Source organism: Balaenoptera acutorostrata, chromosome 3 (assembly GCF_949987535.1).
Source record: "Balaenoptera acutorostrata chromosome 3, mBalAcu1.1, whole genome shotgun sequence".
NCBI lineage: Eukaryota > Metazoa > Chordata > Mammalia > Artiodactyla > Balaenopteridae > Balaenoptera > Balaenoptera acutorostrata.
In genome coordinates, this window is record NC_080066.1 from 99,591,715 (window position 1) to 99,603,757 (window position 12,043).

General features: G+C 46.9%; 1 protein-coding gene and 1 long non-coding RNA gene across 5 annotated transcripts in view; one reads left to right on the forward strand and one right to left on the reverse strand.

Moving 5' to 3' along the window:
* Window positions 1-935: 935 nt before the first annotated feature.
* Window positions 936-10,516, reverse strand: LOC130707694 (uncharacterized). Its single transcript, XR_009007710.1, has 3 exons — window positions 10,436-10,516; window positions 7,623-7,689; window positions 936-1,643 (listed from the first exon to the last, which is right to left on the reverse strand). It is a non-coding gene; the product is annotated as an uncharacterized LOC130707694 (long non-coding RNA).
* Window positions 10,517-10,682: 166 nt separating this feature from the next.
* Window positions 10,683-12,043, forward strand: part of MEIS2 (Meis homeobox 2) — a 201,509-nt gene continuing 200,148 nt past the window's right edge. Inside the window, exon 1 of one of the 4 annotated variants that reach the window (XM_057544120.1) lies at window positions 10,683-10,962. In XM_057544120.1, coding sequence (XP_057400103.1) covers window positions 10,951-10,962 — 12 coding nt within the window. In that variant the 5' untranslated portion in view covers window positions 10,683-10,950. Of the gene's footprint in view, window positions 10,963-11,028; window positions 11,547-12,043 lie in introns of those variants that run through there. The other 3 variants (XM_057544122.1, XM_057544121.1, XM_057544123.1) reach the window with 3 other exon arrangements.

Genomic DNA, 12,043 nt, shown 5'->3' on the forward strand with positions numbered 1-12,043 from the left:
ACTGAGTTTGTCAGCGATCATAAAATGGGAATCGATTATTCCAGCCACCATTGATTAGGGAAGAATGCTTACTGCAGCAGCGGGGGAAAGGTTAAGAGGAAATTGACCTTCTTCCTAGGTGACATAAAGTCATTAGGTAAATGAGATATTCACACAGGAGCTTTAAAAGGTCATGCTCAATTTTTATTTGTAGCCTTCAAGAGTCAACCTGGAGCTTCGGCGTAGGGCAGGGACCCCACTTTCCAGGCCAAGTGGACCACAGGAAGAGAACTCTCTCGCAGCGCGGCCAGGGCCAAGGGTGGGGGTGGGTTATTGTCTTGCGAGGGTCGCACTGGAATTGGCGGGGGCCTTGGGACCCCGAGCACTGGACCTCCTGCCAGACCCGTGTGTGCGTTTCTGTGTACATGTGTGTGCGCGTGTGTGTCCCTCTGGGGGTCTGTGCTTCGCACTCGCGTCTCCTCGGTTCGATTCGCCGGCCAGCAAAGGGGTGTAGGGCCGAAGCGGACAATTAAAAACCCTTACCCTACCCCACGTCTCAGAGTGAAAGTGTTGTTCTTTTTTTTTTTTTTTTTAAAGGAGAGAGTGAGAGATGTATTTATGCACATATTTATCCCTCTAATTATAGGAATTAATCCTCTTACTTATGACTAAAAGGTAACGTCGAAGGACGTCCCTTTGATGTGGAAAAGCATCATTTGTGACTCACATTCAGACTGATTAAGGAATAATTGTTGTTAAACGCTTTACAAGAGGAGAGTGTTTAGATGAGGGGCATTCGTAATTTTACGGCTTAGCACGAAATTAAACGTAATTAAAAACTCAGAAATTCCAACTGATTTTCCAATTATTTTTATTGTCTGAGCTAATTGTTACACAAGTGTATCACTTCTCCCCAAAGGCATTACAAAAAAAAAAAAAAAAAAGGCAACCCTACCTTTCCCAAATATTCGCCGTGAGGATTCGCAGCTTTCTACATACTGGCCAGGTAAAGACCTTCCTCACTCTCCCTCCCTCGGTCCCGCCTCGCGCCCCACCTCCGCCACTGTAATTAAGCGTTTCAGCCACTCTCCCCTTTCTGTGAGTTCCTGCAACACCTTGGGATGTGAGAAAGTGATGGCAGTTGTCTTCTGCAGATCATTACAGTAAAACTGGAAGTATCTATAGAAGGCTGATGAATTTCTTGAAGTAACACTTGTCATACATGGCGGAGAGATTTTTTTAAGAAAACCTGAGTAAACACAGATCTCTGGGGGCCATCCCTCGACGCCTCTGCCTTCGAGTGTATGGCAGGAGGGAGGTAACGGGCAAACAAGGACTGGGAGATGTTTATAATCGTGCACACGAAGACATGCAGATGCACGCAGGAAACTTTCTTTTGCTTTCCTTCTTTTTTTTTTTTTTTTGACCAAGGTTGGGCACGGAAAAGCTTCTCAGTTGGATTGTGAATTTTTTTTTTCTAATGTTGGGATTGCCGGCATAAAGCCAAACTATCTTTGTATGTATGGCTTCTCTTAATGTCCAAATAGATTTATTTAAATACATTAAAAGGTTTATAAAAAGTGCTTCAGTGTTACAGAAAGAAACACATCCTCACAGATAGTCCAGAAGTGGCCCTGTCTTTCCTATCAGTCTTGGAGGGAATCCTAGAAAACAAAATAAAAAGCATAAAATTAGGCAGAATGTGAATTTATAAATTTCAATTAGTCTAGACTGAGAGGGTGGAGCGGTGGAATGTTTGCGTTTCAATAATTTCTCTGTGATTTTTTTAGGATAGAGACTTCAGTGGATTCAAGCTTTGTATCCGACTTACCCATCTACCCCTCATAAAATAAATGATTGCCTCTGATCTGACGTGCCAGGTGAAAATGGGTAGAATTAAAACTGTCAATTCTGCTTCCAACTTGTGTCTTTCAATTGAGTTCAAAAGCTTTTAAAGGTAAAACGTGCCAATCATTTATATATATTGTTTCTTTTTCTCCTATCACAGCTTTTAAGTAAAAAGAAAGAAAAAGTATTTATATTTCCAAATTCATTTTCCCTGTAAGATTTGAATCCTGCAGGTAATTTGATAACAGACCCTAACACGTGTGAGATCGTGTGCCCAGCGAAGCCCGGTTTACAAGAGTGAAGCCAAGGAGGTACAGTGAAGTCCGGTTTTTTGGTTTTCTACCTAAATGGTTTATTTGGAGCTGAGATGTGGCTATTTAAACCTGAAGCTTTCCAAGTGCTACAATACTATTTCAGAGAAAAGGTTGGAGGAGGCAGAGTTGGAAAGAAAGGAGGAAGGCTCTCTTTGAAAGTTAGAAATGGTGAAAAAGACATGTAATCCGATGTGGAAAATTGAGTAAAAGAGGCACTGCACACTTTGGCTGAGGCAAAGATTGCTGAATCCTTTGAAGAAACTGACACGGATTTTCCAGAGATGGGAGGAGAGAGAGAGACGGGGTAGGGATGGGGGAATCCTAGGGTGGGCATTTTATGTAAATGAGTAAATTCGAAATGTAGTACAAATCCAGTATAGTAAAACTGACAGTTCTGACAGTATTGACAACATAAGTATATGTTTGAACACTGCACTTTCAGACACTTAACCGATGAAGCAATAAAAAAATTCGACTACAATATTTCAAATAATCGACATTGATGTTTTGATACATCATTTTTATACTCCAAATCGATCTATCACTCTGGGGCTGGTCAATTTTAAGTAAAAATGGGCTGCAATTATTTGCACCTTGGCTAATGATGACCTAATAACAGCCCTCAATTAATTACACGGAACTGTGCTTTCTTCCTTCAGTATGGGAGTGGGAGGGGGCAATTCCTGAGGAAGAGAACCTAGGATTGTGTCATCCTCCACCCTCCTTTCTATTCTATTTTTGAGATTGTGGGGAGGGGGGATTTCTGAGTTGGGAAGAGTCTTTGTCTGTGTGATCACAGACACTGCAGGCTGAGGCCCCCTCACTTCGAGTATCCACTGACTGGGTCTGTATTGGAGGTATGGTCCTCACTTTGCAAGGTCAAAACTAAATTTTAGAAAATGCAATCATAAAGTTGAGTGAGTGTGTAACTGTCCCCCAGGCCCATACCCTTTCCTCTGTTTCAAGGAGTAGATGGAAGAGATTTGCTCAAAGGAGGACTGGAAATTTCTCTAAGGCTCAGAGTGTGTGTGGAGTGTGTGTGTGTGTGTGTGTGTGTGTGTGTGTGTGTGTGTGTATGAGAGAGAGAGAGAGAGAAAATTTTAATCTAAAGCACCCAGCTGGAGTTGAATCTCTCCTTCTGTCCCTATATCCTCTGACGGCTCCCCACACACTGCTGAAGGTTTACTGGCTACTGTTTTTTTAAAAAGCCACAAATAAGAAGACAAATCTCTTCGAGAAAGGAGGAAGGATGCTGATGAGTACTGCATCCCCAAGCGAGTTCCCGCAGTCTCTGCTGTCTTTTTCTTCTTTGTCCCGTGAGGTTTCCAGTGAGCTTTCCTAATCCCACTTTTCTTTTCCACTCCTCTCCAAATTTGGTGTGGTAGTGGTGATGGGAGAGGGAGGATAGAGCTAATTTATTTAAAAAAAAAAATCCTGGACAGGCCCAGGATATTAAACTGGAGCAGTCCGTTGTGTTGTAGGGATCCGGCCTGCGGGAGGGGGGGGGGCAGCTGGCGCCCCCAGCCCAGCGCTCTCCCGACGGTCTGTTCCCACCCCTGCGAAGCCCCGACCCTTCCTCAAACTCGCACTGAGACTCGGCTTCCTGACCTAAAACTTAGCTGGGCTCCACTAGACGGGATTCCAGTGTCTGATTTCTTTCCTCCAAACTTCACAAATGCAGTTTAAACCCCTCCAAACCACCGACGGCTGAGAGGCTGAGACTTAAGCAACGTGTTAAGCTACAGTAAGATCCGACTCAAAGGCAAAGGACGTGTGTGACCCACGCTGGGTGAAGGTGGGGGTCCTAGGAGAGCTCCCCCGCCGGAGCATCACCTGGTTCCGAGGGTGTCAGCCTCTGACCGGGTCCTTCCAGCTGTCTGCGCGGCAAATGGGGGTGGGAGCTAGAAAGAGGGCAGCAGGAAGAGAGTAAAGAGAGAAAGGGGGGATAGGATCAAGATTGCGGAAGAGACAAGAGAAGGAGAGAGGAAGATGTGAGGAAAGAAGGGAGGATGGAAGAGAGAGCGGGAAGGAGCCAGAGACAGCGAGAGAGAGCGCACTCGCGCTTGGAGCCCCGCCAGATAGCGCTAGAGGGCTATTTATTGAAATACTTTCCTACTGCGAGGTATTGAAGCAGCTAAAATTGGGAGAAATAAGAAATAAGAGCAAAAGGAAAGAAAGTAAAATCATTCCACCCCATCTTATGTAAGAACATAAATTGCGGGGTGCCTTATTGTTATTAATTGGGGGGTGGGCATATGGAAGAAAGCCTAAGTGGGGAAAGGACCAGGAAACAGAAACAAACAAAAAGAGGTCCCCTTCCCTCCCTTCATCCCAACTCGGAAGAGAGTGAGCAAAGTTAACAGGTAAGAAAGCAAGTGGAATTCTTCCTAGAGCAACTTTCAGAGCTTCTGGTTTTATCGCTGGGAAGGTCAAGAACACTTCACAAGCATGAGCTGAGGTTTATAGAAAAGAGATGTTTTTAAAGTAATAGATGGCTGCAAGGGGGTGGGGAGGGAGAGGCAAACACGTTATTGGAAATGCCAAATAAAATATATATTAAAAATTCAAACTGTCAGCCAGCAGGTCGGAGCAGAAAGAGAGACCCTCTGCCTTTGTCCCAGTGATACTAGGTTCAGGGCTGTTTCTGCAGGGCCGCAATCAAACTCCTTGAATAACAATTTATACTCTGGGAGGCTTGGAGAAGAGAGCTAGACTACAAAAATTCACTGTTGCATTCAGAACCCAAATAACAGTGAAGCAGATGGAGAGAAAAGACCTAGTGACAGAGGTGGAGTCCAGAGAGAAAGGAAGAATAAAATATTTTGATCCTTTTTACTTGCTCAAGTCAGTAATGCAAGACAGAAAACTTCTTTCAAATAATATTTTACTCTAAAATATTGATTTGGTTTTATTCTAAAACCCCAGGCATCTCACTTCTAGCTTGTCATTTTAAAATTGCACTTTCCTTTTACCTAAAGGAATTTTTTGAATTAAAGTAATAATATCTTTCTTCCAAACCAGCCAACAGAACCTCCACAAATAAAAATTAACCTTATAGAGGGAAAAACAAAAAACAAAAAAACCCTGCTTAATCCAAAATACTCCAATTCAAAACATTAACTAAAGTTACAAATAAGATTACGGTTGGATTTATTTGCTCCTCTAGCAAGGCGTCAATTGTTCTAACAGTTGTAAGAAGACAAAAAGGATTTAAACCCAGCAATTTTAATACACAGATTAACACTTCAGACCTCAGAGTTCTGAGGAATTTGGAGTTATCTGTGCTGAGGACCTATTACTGTCTAGAAAAAAAAAAAAAAAGGTGAAAAGAAACACAAGCTCCTAAAGGAAGGTGGGCAAATTCACCTAAAATAGAGTCTAGGTTCATAACTGCTCATTTCAAATTAAATACTCTCCATAAAGCCAATGCCCTTTAAATTAAGTAACTATAGAGGCATTCAATTATTTTTTTAGAATGTTGAATGTTACCTATAATATCATTCCATGTTGAGACAAAAAAAAAAAAGAGAGAAAAGTAAAAATAGAAAAGAAGCAGTTCTCAGAAGTCTTGGGGATGCTCCAATAAGAAAGAGGTGATTAAAAACAGACCCTTAAATTTGAAAGGCCCAATTCCCCCTCCCATTCGCCCCCCCAATCAGGTCCCCTCCCTTTCACCTCTTTTTTTATGCAGTGCCCTCACCCCCACTCCAGAGCTAAGTAGCCGATTTGGGATTCTGAAGAAATAGATTTCAGCATCCATATTTGTTCTGGGGCACTTGTAAAATGCGATTTGTAGAAGGTCTTTAGCCTTCTGATTGTCTTTGAATTGTTTTTACTGAAACAGATCTTTTGCAGTTAATGAGTCCCCACGCAGCTGGACAGCTCCTCTCGGACACTGAGAACTCTAACCCCAAAATGACCCCAATTTGACACCGCAAGATGAAATTTTACCGCCTGTTAAAACCATTTCCAGCCTGGGCAAAAGGAGCTGACTGTTGACGGAGGTGTGTGCCGCCTCCTGCGACCCCCATCTCACGCCTGTCTCCCGGGCCTGCCCCACCTACTTTTCCTTTACCCCAAATGTGGGAGAGCAGCTGAGCCTCGCAGCCCCGGTGGGAGTGCGGAGGCTGAGAATTGAGCATCAGCGACAACGTACTATCGGACTAGAAATCAGAAAGCCTGTGTACCCCACTGTTTTTGAATAGCTTCCATGGGACTGCAAAATTGGGGGTTAGGGGAGACCATGAAGTTCTTAAATGTGTTTCAGCTCTATTAATAAAACATCAGCAAGTTGGTGATTAAAACTAATAGTCCTTTAAATTCATCAGATTGACCAAGAACTGACATCGTGAATCACCTCCAACTTGATCTTGTGTGCAATTCACTGCACTGCGATGCTATCTTAAACTAACGGTTTCATAAATTACGTGCAACTAGGTAAGTGAAATTTCTTTAGTCGCATGAAATTCGGGGTTCTCCCCTTAAGCAACTAGTGAAGTTTTAAATGACACATATTTTCCTCCAGGAGGACTTCACTTTTAACACACTCACACTTCTTAACTAAGGTCTTTGGAGTTAAGAATGATTGGTTGGTTTTTTTCTTGAACAGTGTCTCAAAATGTTCTATTTCTCTCTCCCTCCCATCTGTAACCAGATTGTCCCAGTTACTTGCTTTAGAGTACTCAATAAAACGCAAGAGGAGTTACAGAATATTAGAGAGAGAGAAAGAGAGAGAGAGAAAGGAAGAAAGGAGTTTGGGTTAAAATGCCTTCTGCATCGCCCAAAGGATGAAAACACATGACAATAGAGTTCGAACTTTTTTCTTTTGTAAAGCTCAAGATTATCACGGAGTAATCAACCCATTAGCTTAACAACTGTTTGAAAATATAGAAATCATCAGTCGGTCTAAATTGTTTTTACTCGGATGCACTGCCATGGAAGAAACTTTTTTTAAAAAAATCCTAGTGTTTTTCTAAATAAAGGCTTTAGGAATGCTACCTCACTTCACAATATCATTATGAAAAAAAGTGATGGTAAGAGAAGCAGAAGGTAGCAACTTTGAATATTTAAACACTGCGATGCAGAGGTTCTGTTCGAAGTTGATTTTTACAAAAGAAGTATTTATCAAGGAAACTGAGTTCCTTTTTAAAAAGAAAAGTGGCGCTTTCTGTACAGGGCATTTAAAACAACAATAACCCTATTGGCGACAACAAATATGCAATACTGAAAATAAGAACAGTTAGAAGAGTTAAAAACTGAAAAACTGTATAAACTTCTCAGCTAGCGGCGCTGAACGGGGACCGTGGATCCACCAATATAAAGACCTCGGCAAAGTCGAAAATGCTCCGCAGCGAGACCACTTTGATTTTTTTCTCTCTCATCTTTCCGCCCCGGCTAAACTGAATTCGAACAACTGCCTCTTGTAATAAAATTCTGGAGGTCAACTTTTTCTTCTCTTTTGCATCTTCTTTTTTTACTCACCTTTTCTTATACGTCGACGAACAACTCAGCAACAAATAAGAAGGATGCTTTTAATCTTGGAGTTCTTCTGGGGAAAAAAAATGAGGAGGTGGAGGGGGAAGGACCCTACCCCCCCAGCCTGCAGGTTTCATACCAGTCGGCTCTTGCAGGCTTGAAGCCCGGCTTAAGAGTGGCTGAAAACCTGGGCTAGACTCTCCTCCCCGAAGCTCCGCGCGCCCGGCAGTCCTTGCTCCGGCCACCCTGGCAAATACCGCGCGGTCCGCGGCCCCTTTCCCTGACGTCGCGCTACCCTCGCCTCTGCAAGCCCCTCCGCACTATCTTTCTTTATATGTAAGGGCCGATTTCCCGCAGACATCATTGTTATGATGGCTCATTTAATCAAACTGTTTAATTGCTCTGGTAATCACTATCATCATCACAGGTGCTCAATCATTCATCATTTTTGGAGGGCTTTATTGACCTCCGGAGCTCATTCCCCAGCCCTATTAAAACGGGGCCAAATTTCTCCGACTCCGCTTGGAGTCTCTGCAGGCTACGATCTAAGCCCAGTTGAGAGTTGCCCGAAAGCTTACAGAGAAGCAGAGAAGATGAAAAGGGAGAAGGAAAAAAAAAAAAAAAAGCCTATCCGCCTTCTCTCCTTCTCCCTCTTATTCTCATTCTCTCTCCCCCCCCACCAACTCCCTTCTCTCTCTCTCCCTCTCTCCCTCTCTCACTCACAAACACACACAGAGTACTTTATTCTCCTTGAGCGCCCCCCACCCCAATCTCCCGGGAAGTCGGGTCAAAGCCCCGCGCAGAGGATTCGCTACTTTCTACTCTCCAGAATGGGTTCAAAGTTGGAGAAGGAGGCGGCTGTTGAGGAACAATCTGTTTTCAATTCTCTGGGCCGGGGACCATGAACCAGGGCGAGAGCCAGGAGTTGGGGAGAGGGCGCGCTCGGAGCGCAGGCCCCGGCTGCTGGGCTGCCGGGAGCCAGGGGGCGGCGGGGGCTGCAGAGCTGAGCGCGCGGGGAGACCGTAGCTCCGCCCCCAGCTCGCGGCTCGGAGTGATTGACGCGCGGCCGCCGTGATACCCGCGGCGCGGAGGTGAGGCAGGGTGCAGCTCCAGCCAGGGATTCGGCGAGACATCGGCTAGAACTACTTTCTACGCAAACCATGTGGGATAGTTACCTTCTTTCCCTCCACTCTCCTCCTTTTCCTTTTTGGAAAAGTTCATTCGGAGTCGGCCCCATCTTCCTGATACCCCGAAATTGCCCGGTGTAACTAACACAGCCATTAGCCGGCGATACCGCTGCCTGGCCTCTGCGCCCCCGGCGACCACAACAAAGCTGGGCAGGGAGTGCCGGCCAATCCTCCTTGCTAAGCATTCTCTCTCGCTATGCATTCTCTCTCTCTCTCCCATGCTTCCCAGCTCTAAGTGAGATCCACTTTGGAGTCGCACACCAGTCGCGCGCGCGTGTACACACACACACACACCCTTTGGCAACATCAGACAACATCAAAAACCCAAACGACTCCCTCCCCTTCCTCCTGATTCCACCGCGGGCCCCAAAGACTCTCCAGGGTGGCCCTTGTCCGCAAAGCTTGAAGGGAGTGCTCTCTGAGTTAAGCTGGTCTCTTCTTGTCCTAGAAAAAAATGAATGTTGACAACAAGGGTCCTGGATCTGCACAGGGAAGAAAGTACCACTCAAAAAAACAAAAACAAAAACAAAACTCTAGCCGGGCGTTGGTACAGTCTGCAGATCCTGCTGCCTCTGGGTGTTAGCAGAAAGCCTTCGGGGCGCGATAATCGGCTGGCAGAGGAGTAGGGGGCCCGCGGAATTAAAAGGAACAAAAGCAAGAGCGCCATGCCAAACGTCCCCGACACGACCTCGTTAGGCAGGAGACGGGAGTGATGGGGAAATGAACTAGAAGCAAGTTTTTTTAAAAAATTAAAAATCTTAGGCTGTACCGTACTTTCCCTGTGGTTTTCTGCATTTTTCCTCTCTGCGCTCTCCCTGTCCTCTTCATTCTCATTCTCTCTCTCTTTCCCTCCCTCTTTCCTCACGTGCGCGCGCGCGCGCACACACACACACACACACACACACTCCTCTTCCTCCCTCCTCCCCCCCCTTCCCCCGCGCCGTCCCCGCGGAGGAGCAGCCTCGCTGATTTGCTCGGGTCTGCCGGGCTCCTTCCTCCCCTCCCCCTCCCGCCCCCCGCCCCCCGCCTCTCCCGCCCCCCCAACCGGGGCCGTCCGATCGCACTCGCTGCATATCAGAGGCTCCGCGCGGCGCGCTCCTCCTCGCTCCCGCTCCCCACTCCCGGGATGTGTCTCCGCTGTACGAAGGGCTATGGCCACCACGACTTCCGGGTTCCGTCATTTCGTTCTCCCGCCGCCGACCCGCGCCGCCAAACTGAGGCTCTTCTATAAGCCAGGCAGCAGCCAACCTGCCAACACCTACTGACACTCACTCATCTCCCAGAGAGAGAAAGAGAGCGAGAGAGAGCGAGCGCGAGAGAGCGAGCGCGAGTGAGAGCGAGCGAGCGAGCGAGCGAGAGAGGGAGAGACAAAATACCTACCAGGAAAGGGGGGGAGGAAGTCCAGTTTTTGCAAACTATTCATTTTTTTTTCTTGATTTTTCCCCCCCCTGCTTTCTTTGAACGATACTTTAAAGAGAGAGGATCATATTATAGATACCGCGGGGGCAAAGCTAAGGGGGGGGGAGGAAAAATTCAAGAAGCAGAAACCCCTCGCGGAGTTTTACTGGAAGAAAAAAACGGGTCTGAAAGATTCCTCCTCTTCATCATCATCAACCATCATTCATTCACTACCTTGACATTCCGGGCTTTGATTGACAGCTGGAGTGGCAAAAAGCCATGAAACACGACAGTTCGGTTACATGTGGGCTGCTGACGGGCCGCTCGTAACCTTCAGTTCGGGGGCTTGACAATTTTTTTTTTCTTCTTTTTCTTCTTTTTCTTTTCTTTTTTTTTTTTTTTCCAACTGAGGGGAAGAGAAGAGAAAGAGGGGGAAAGGAGGACCGAAGAGGAGGAGGAGGGGAGGGGGGAGGAGGAGGAGGTGGAGGAGGAGGAGGAAGATCAGGAGGAGGAGGAAGAAGAGGAAAAAAGAGAAAAAGAAGAAATATCACAGGAAAAAAAAAACTCTTCGTTGTCTTGCCTGGGCTTTTTTTTCCCCCCCCTAAAAATAACATATTGGAAAACTGGGAGAAGTCTCCTTGGTTTGGAAAAAAAAAAAAAAAAAGGAATCTTCAGCCTAGATCACTTTCTTATCCGGACTGGGATATTAAATATACGACACATCCAGGAGTTTATTGGAGCGCAGACTGATGGCGCAAAGGGTAGGTTTAAATCTCCAACACTTACCTAGATATAAATCCTCTCCTAAGAGGGGCCTGTCCCGATGCCTCCTCTCCCTTCAACGCTGCTGCTGCTGCTCGCTGCTTGATGATGGCGGCCAGTATTTAAAAAAATAGCAGCAAAATTATTCATCGGCTTCTTTTCCCCCCCGTGCCTCTGCGTGTGTGCGAGTGTGTGTGCGTGCGTGTGTGCGTGTCTGGGCGCGCGTGTTTCAACGCTGTGCGAGCGGGCGGGCGGCGAGTGCGTGTGAGTGGTGTGTGTGTGTGTCTGTGTGTGTGTGCGAGTGCAATTGTTACACGCTTTCGCCTCGCTCCAGCTTTTACCCCAGCAGCGCGATTCCCCCGGTTCTCCTGCTGCCGCCGCTGCCGCTGCTGCGCCGCTGCTGCCGCTGCTCCCGCGGCTCGGGGCGGGCACCGGCTGCGTAGGAGCCGCCGCCGCCGCCGGGGCCGCCGCTGGGGCCGCGCTGCCGCAGCCGCTGCGCCGCCGCCTAGACTAGCCTGGGCTGCTTGTTTTGTCTCTGAAATTGACAAGGACGCAGGGAATCCGCTGCTAAATAATGTTTCTGGTAACTTTCACGTTATTCCCCCCACCCCACCCCCACCCTCTGCTCCCTGCCCCCGGGGAGGCACTGGCCCCAGCCTTCCCTAGTCCTCGGCGTTCTCGTCCTGATTATTAGCGTTTTTCTTCTCTTTATTTTGTTTCATTTCGCCTTTTGATTTATTGGATCCTCTGGAGGAGGCGAAGGGGGGTTAGGGGTGGGATCCGGGGCTTCCTCCTCACACTAACTCCACTTCTCCCTCGGTTGGCTTGCTACGGTTCTGCTGCCTCCCGCCCGAGCGGGACCTCCCGGCGCCCCCTCAATCCCCGGCCTCACCGCCCCCTCTCCCTACTCTAAACGCTGCTCTCGGTTCATACTTTTTCATCTTTTAAATTTAAAAACACCCCCCTCCCCAACTTTCAACTCCGTTGTTTCGGCTGGTTTGGTTTCTGTGTGTTCAACTCGTGCTCGGTACTTTTCTCCTTTCTGACTTTGTTTTTATTTGTATTTTCCTCCCTCTTTCT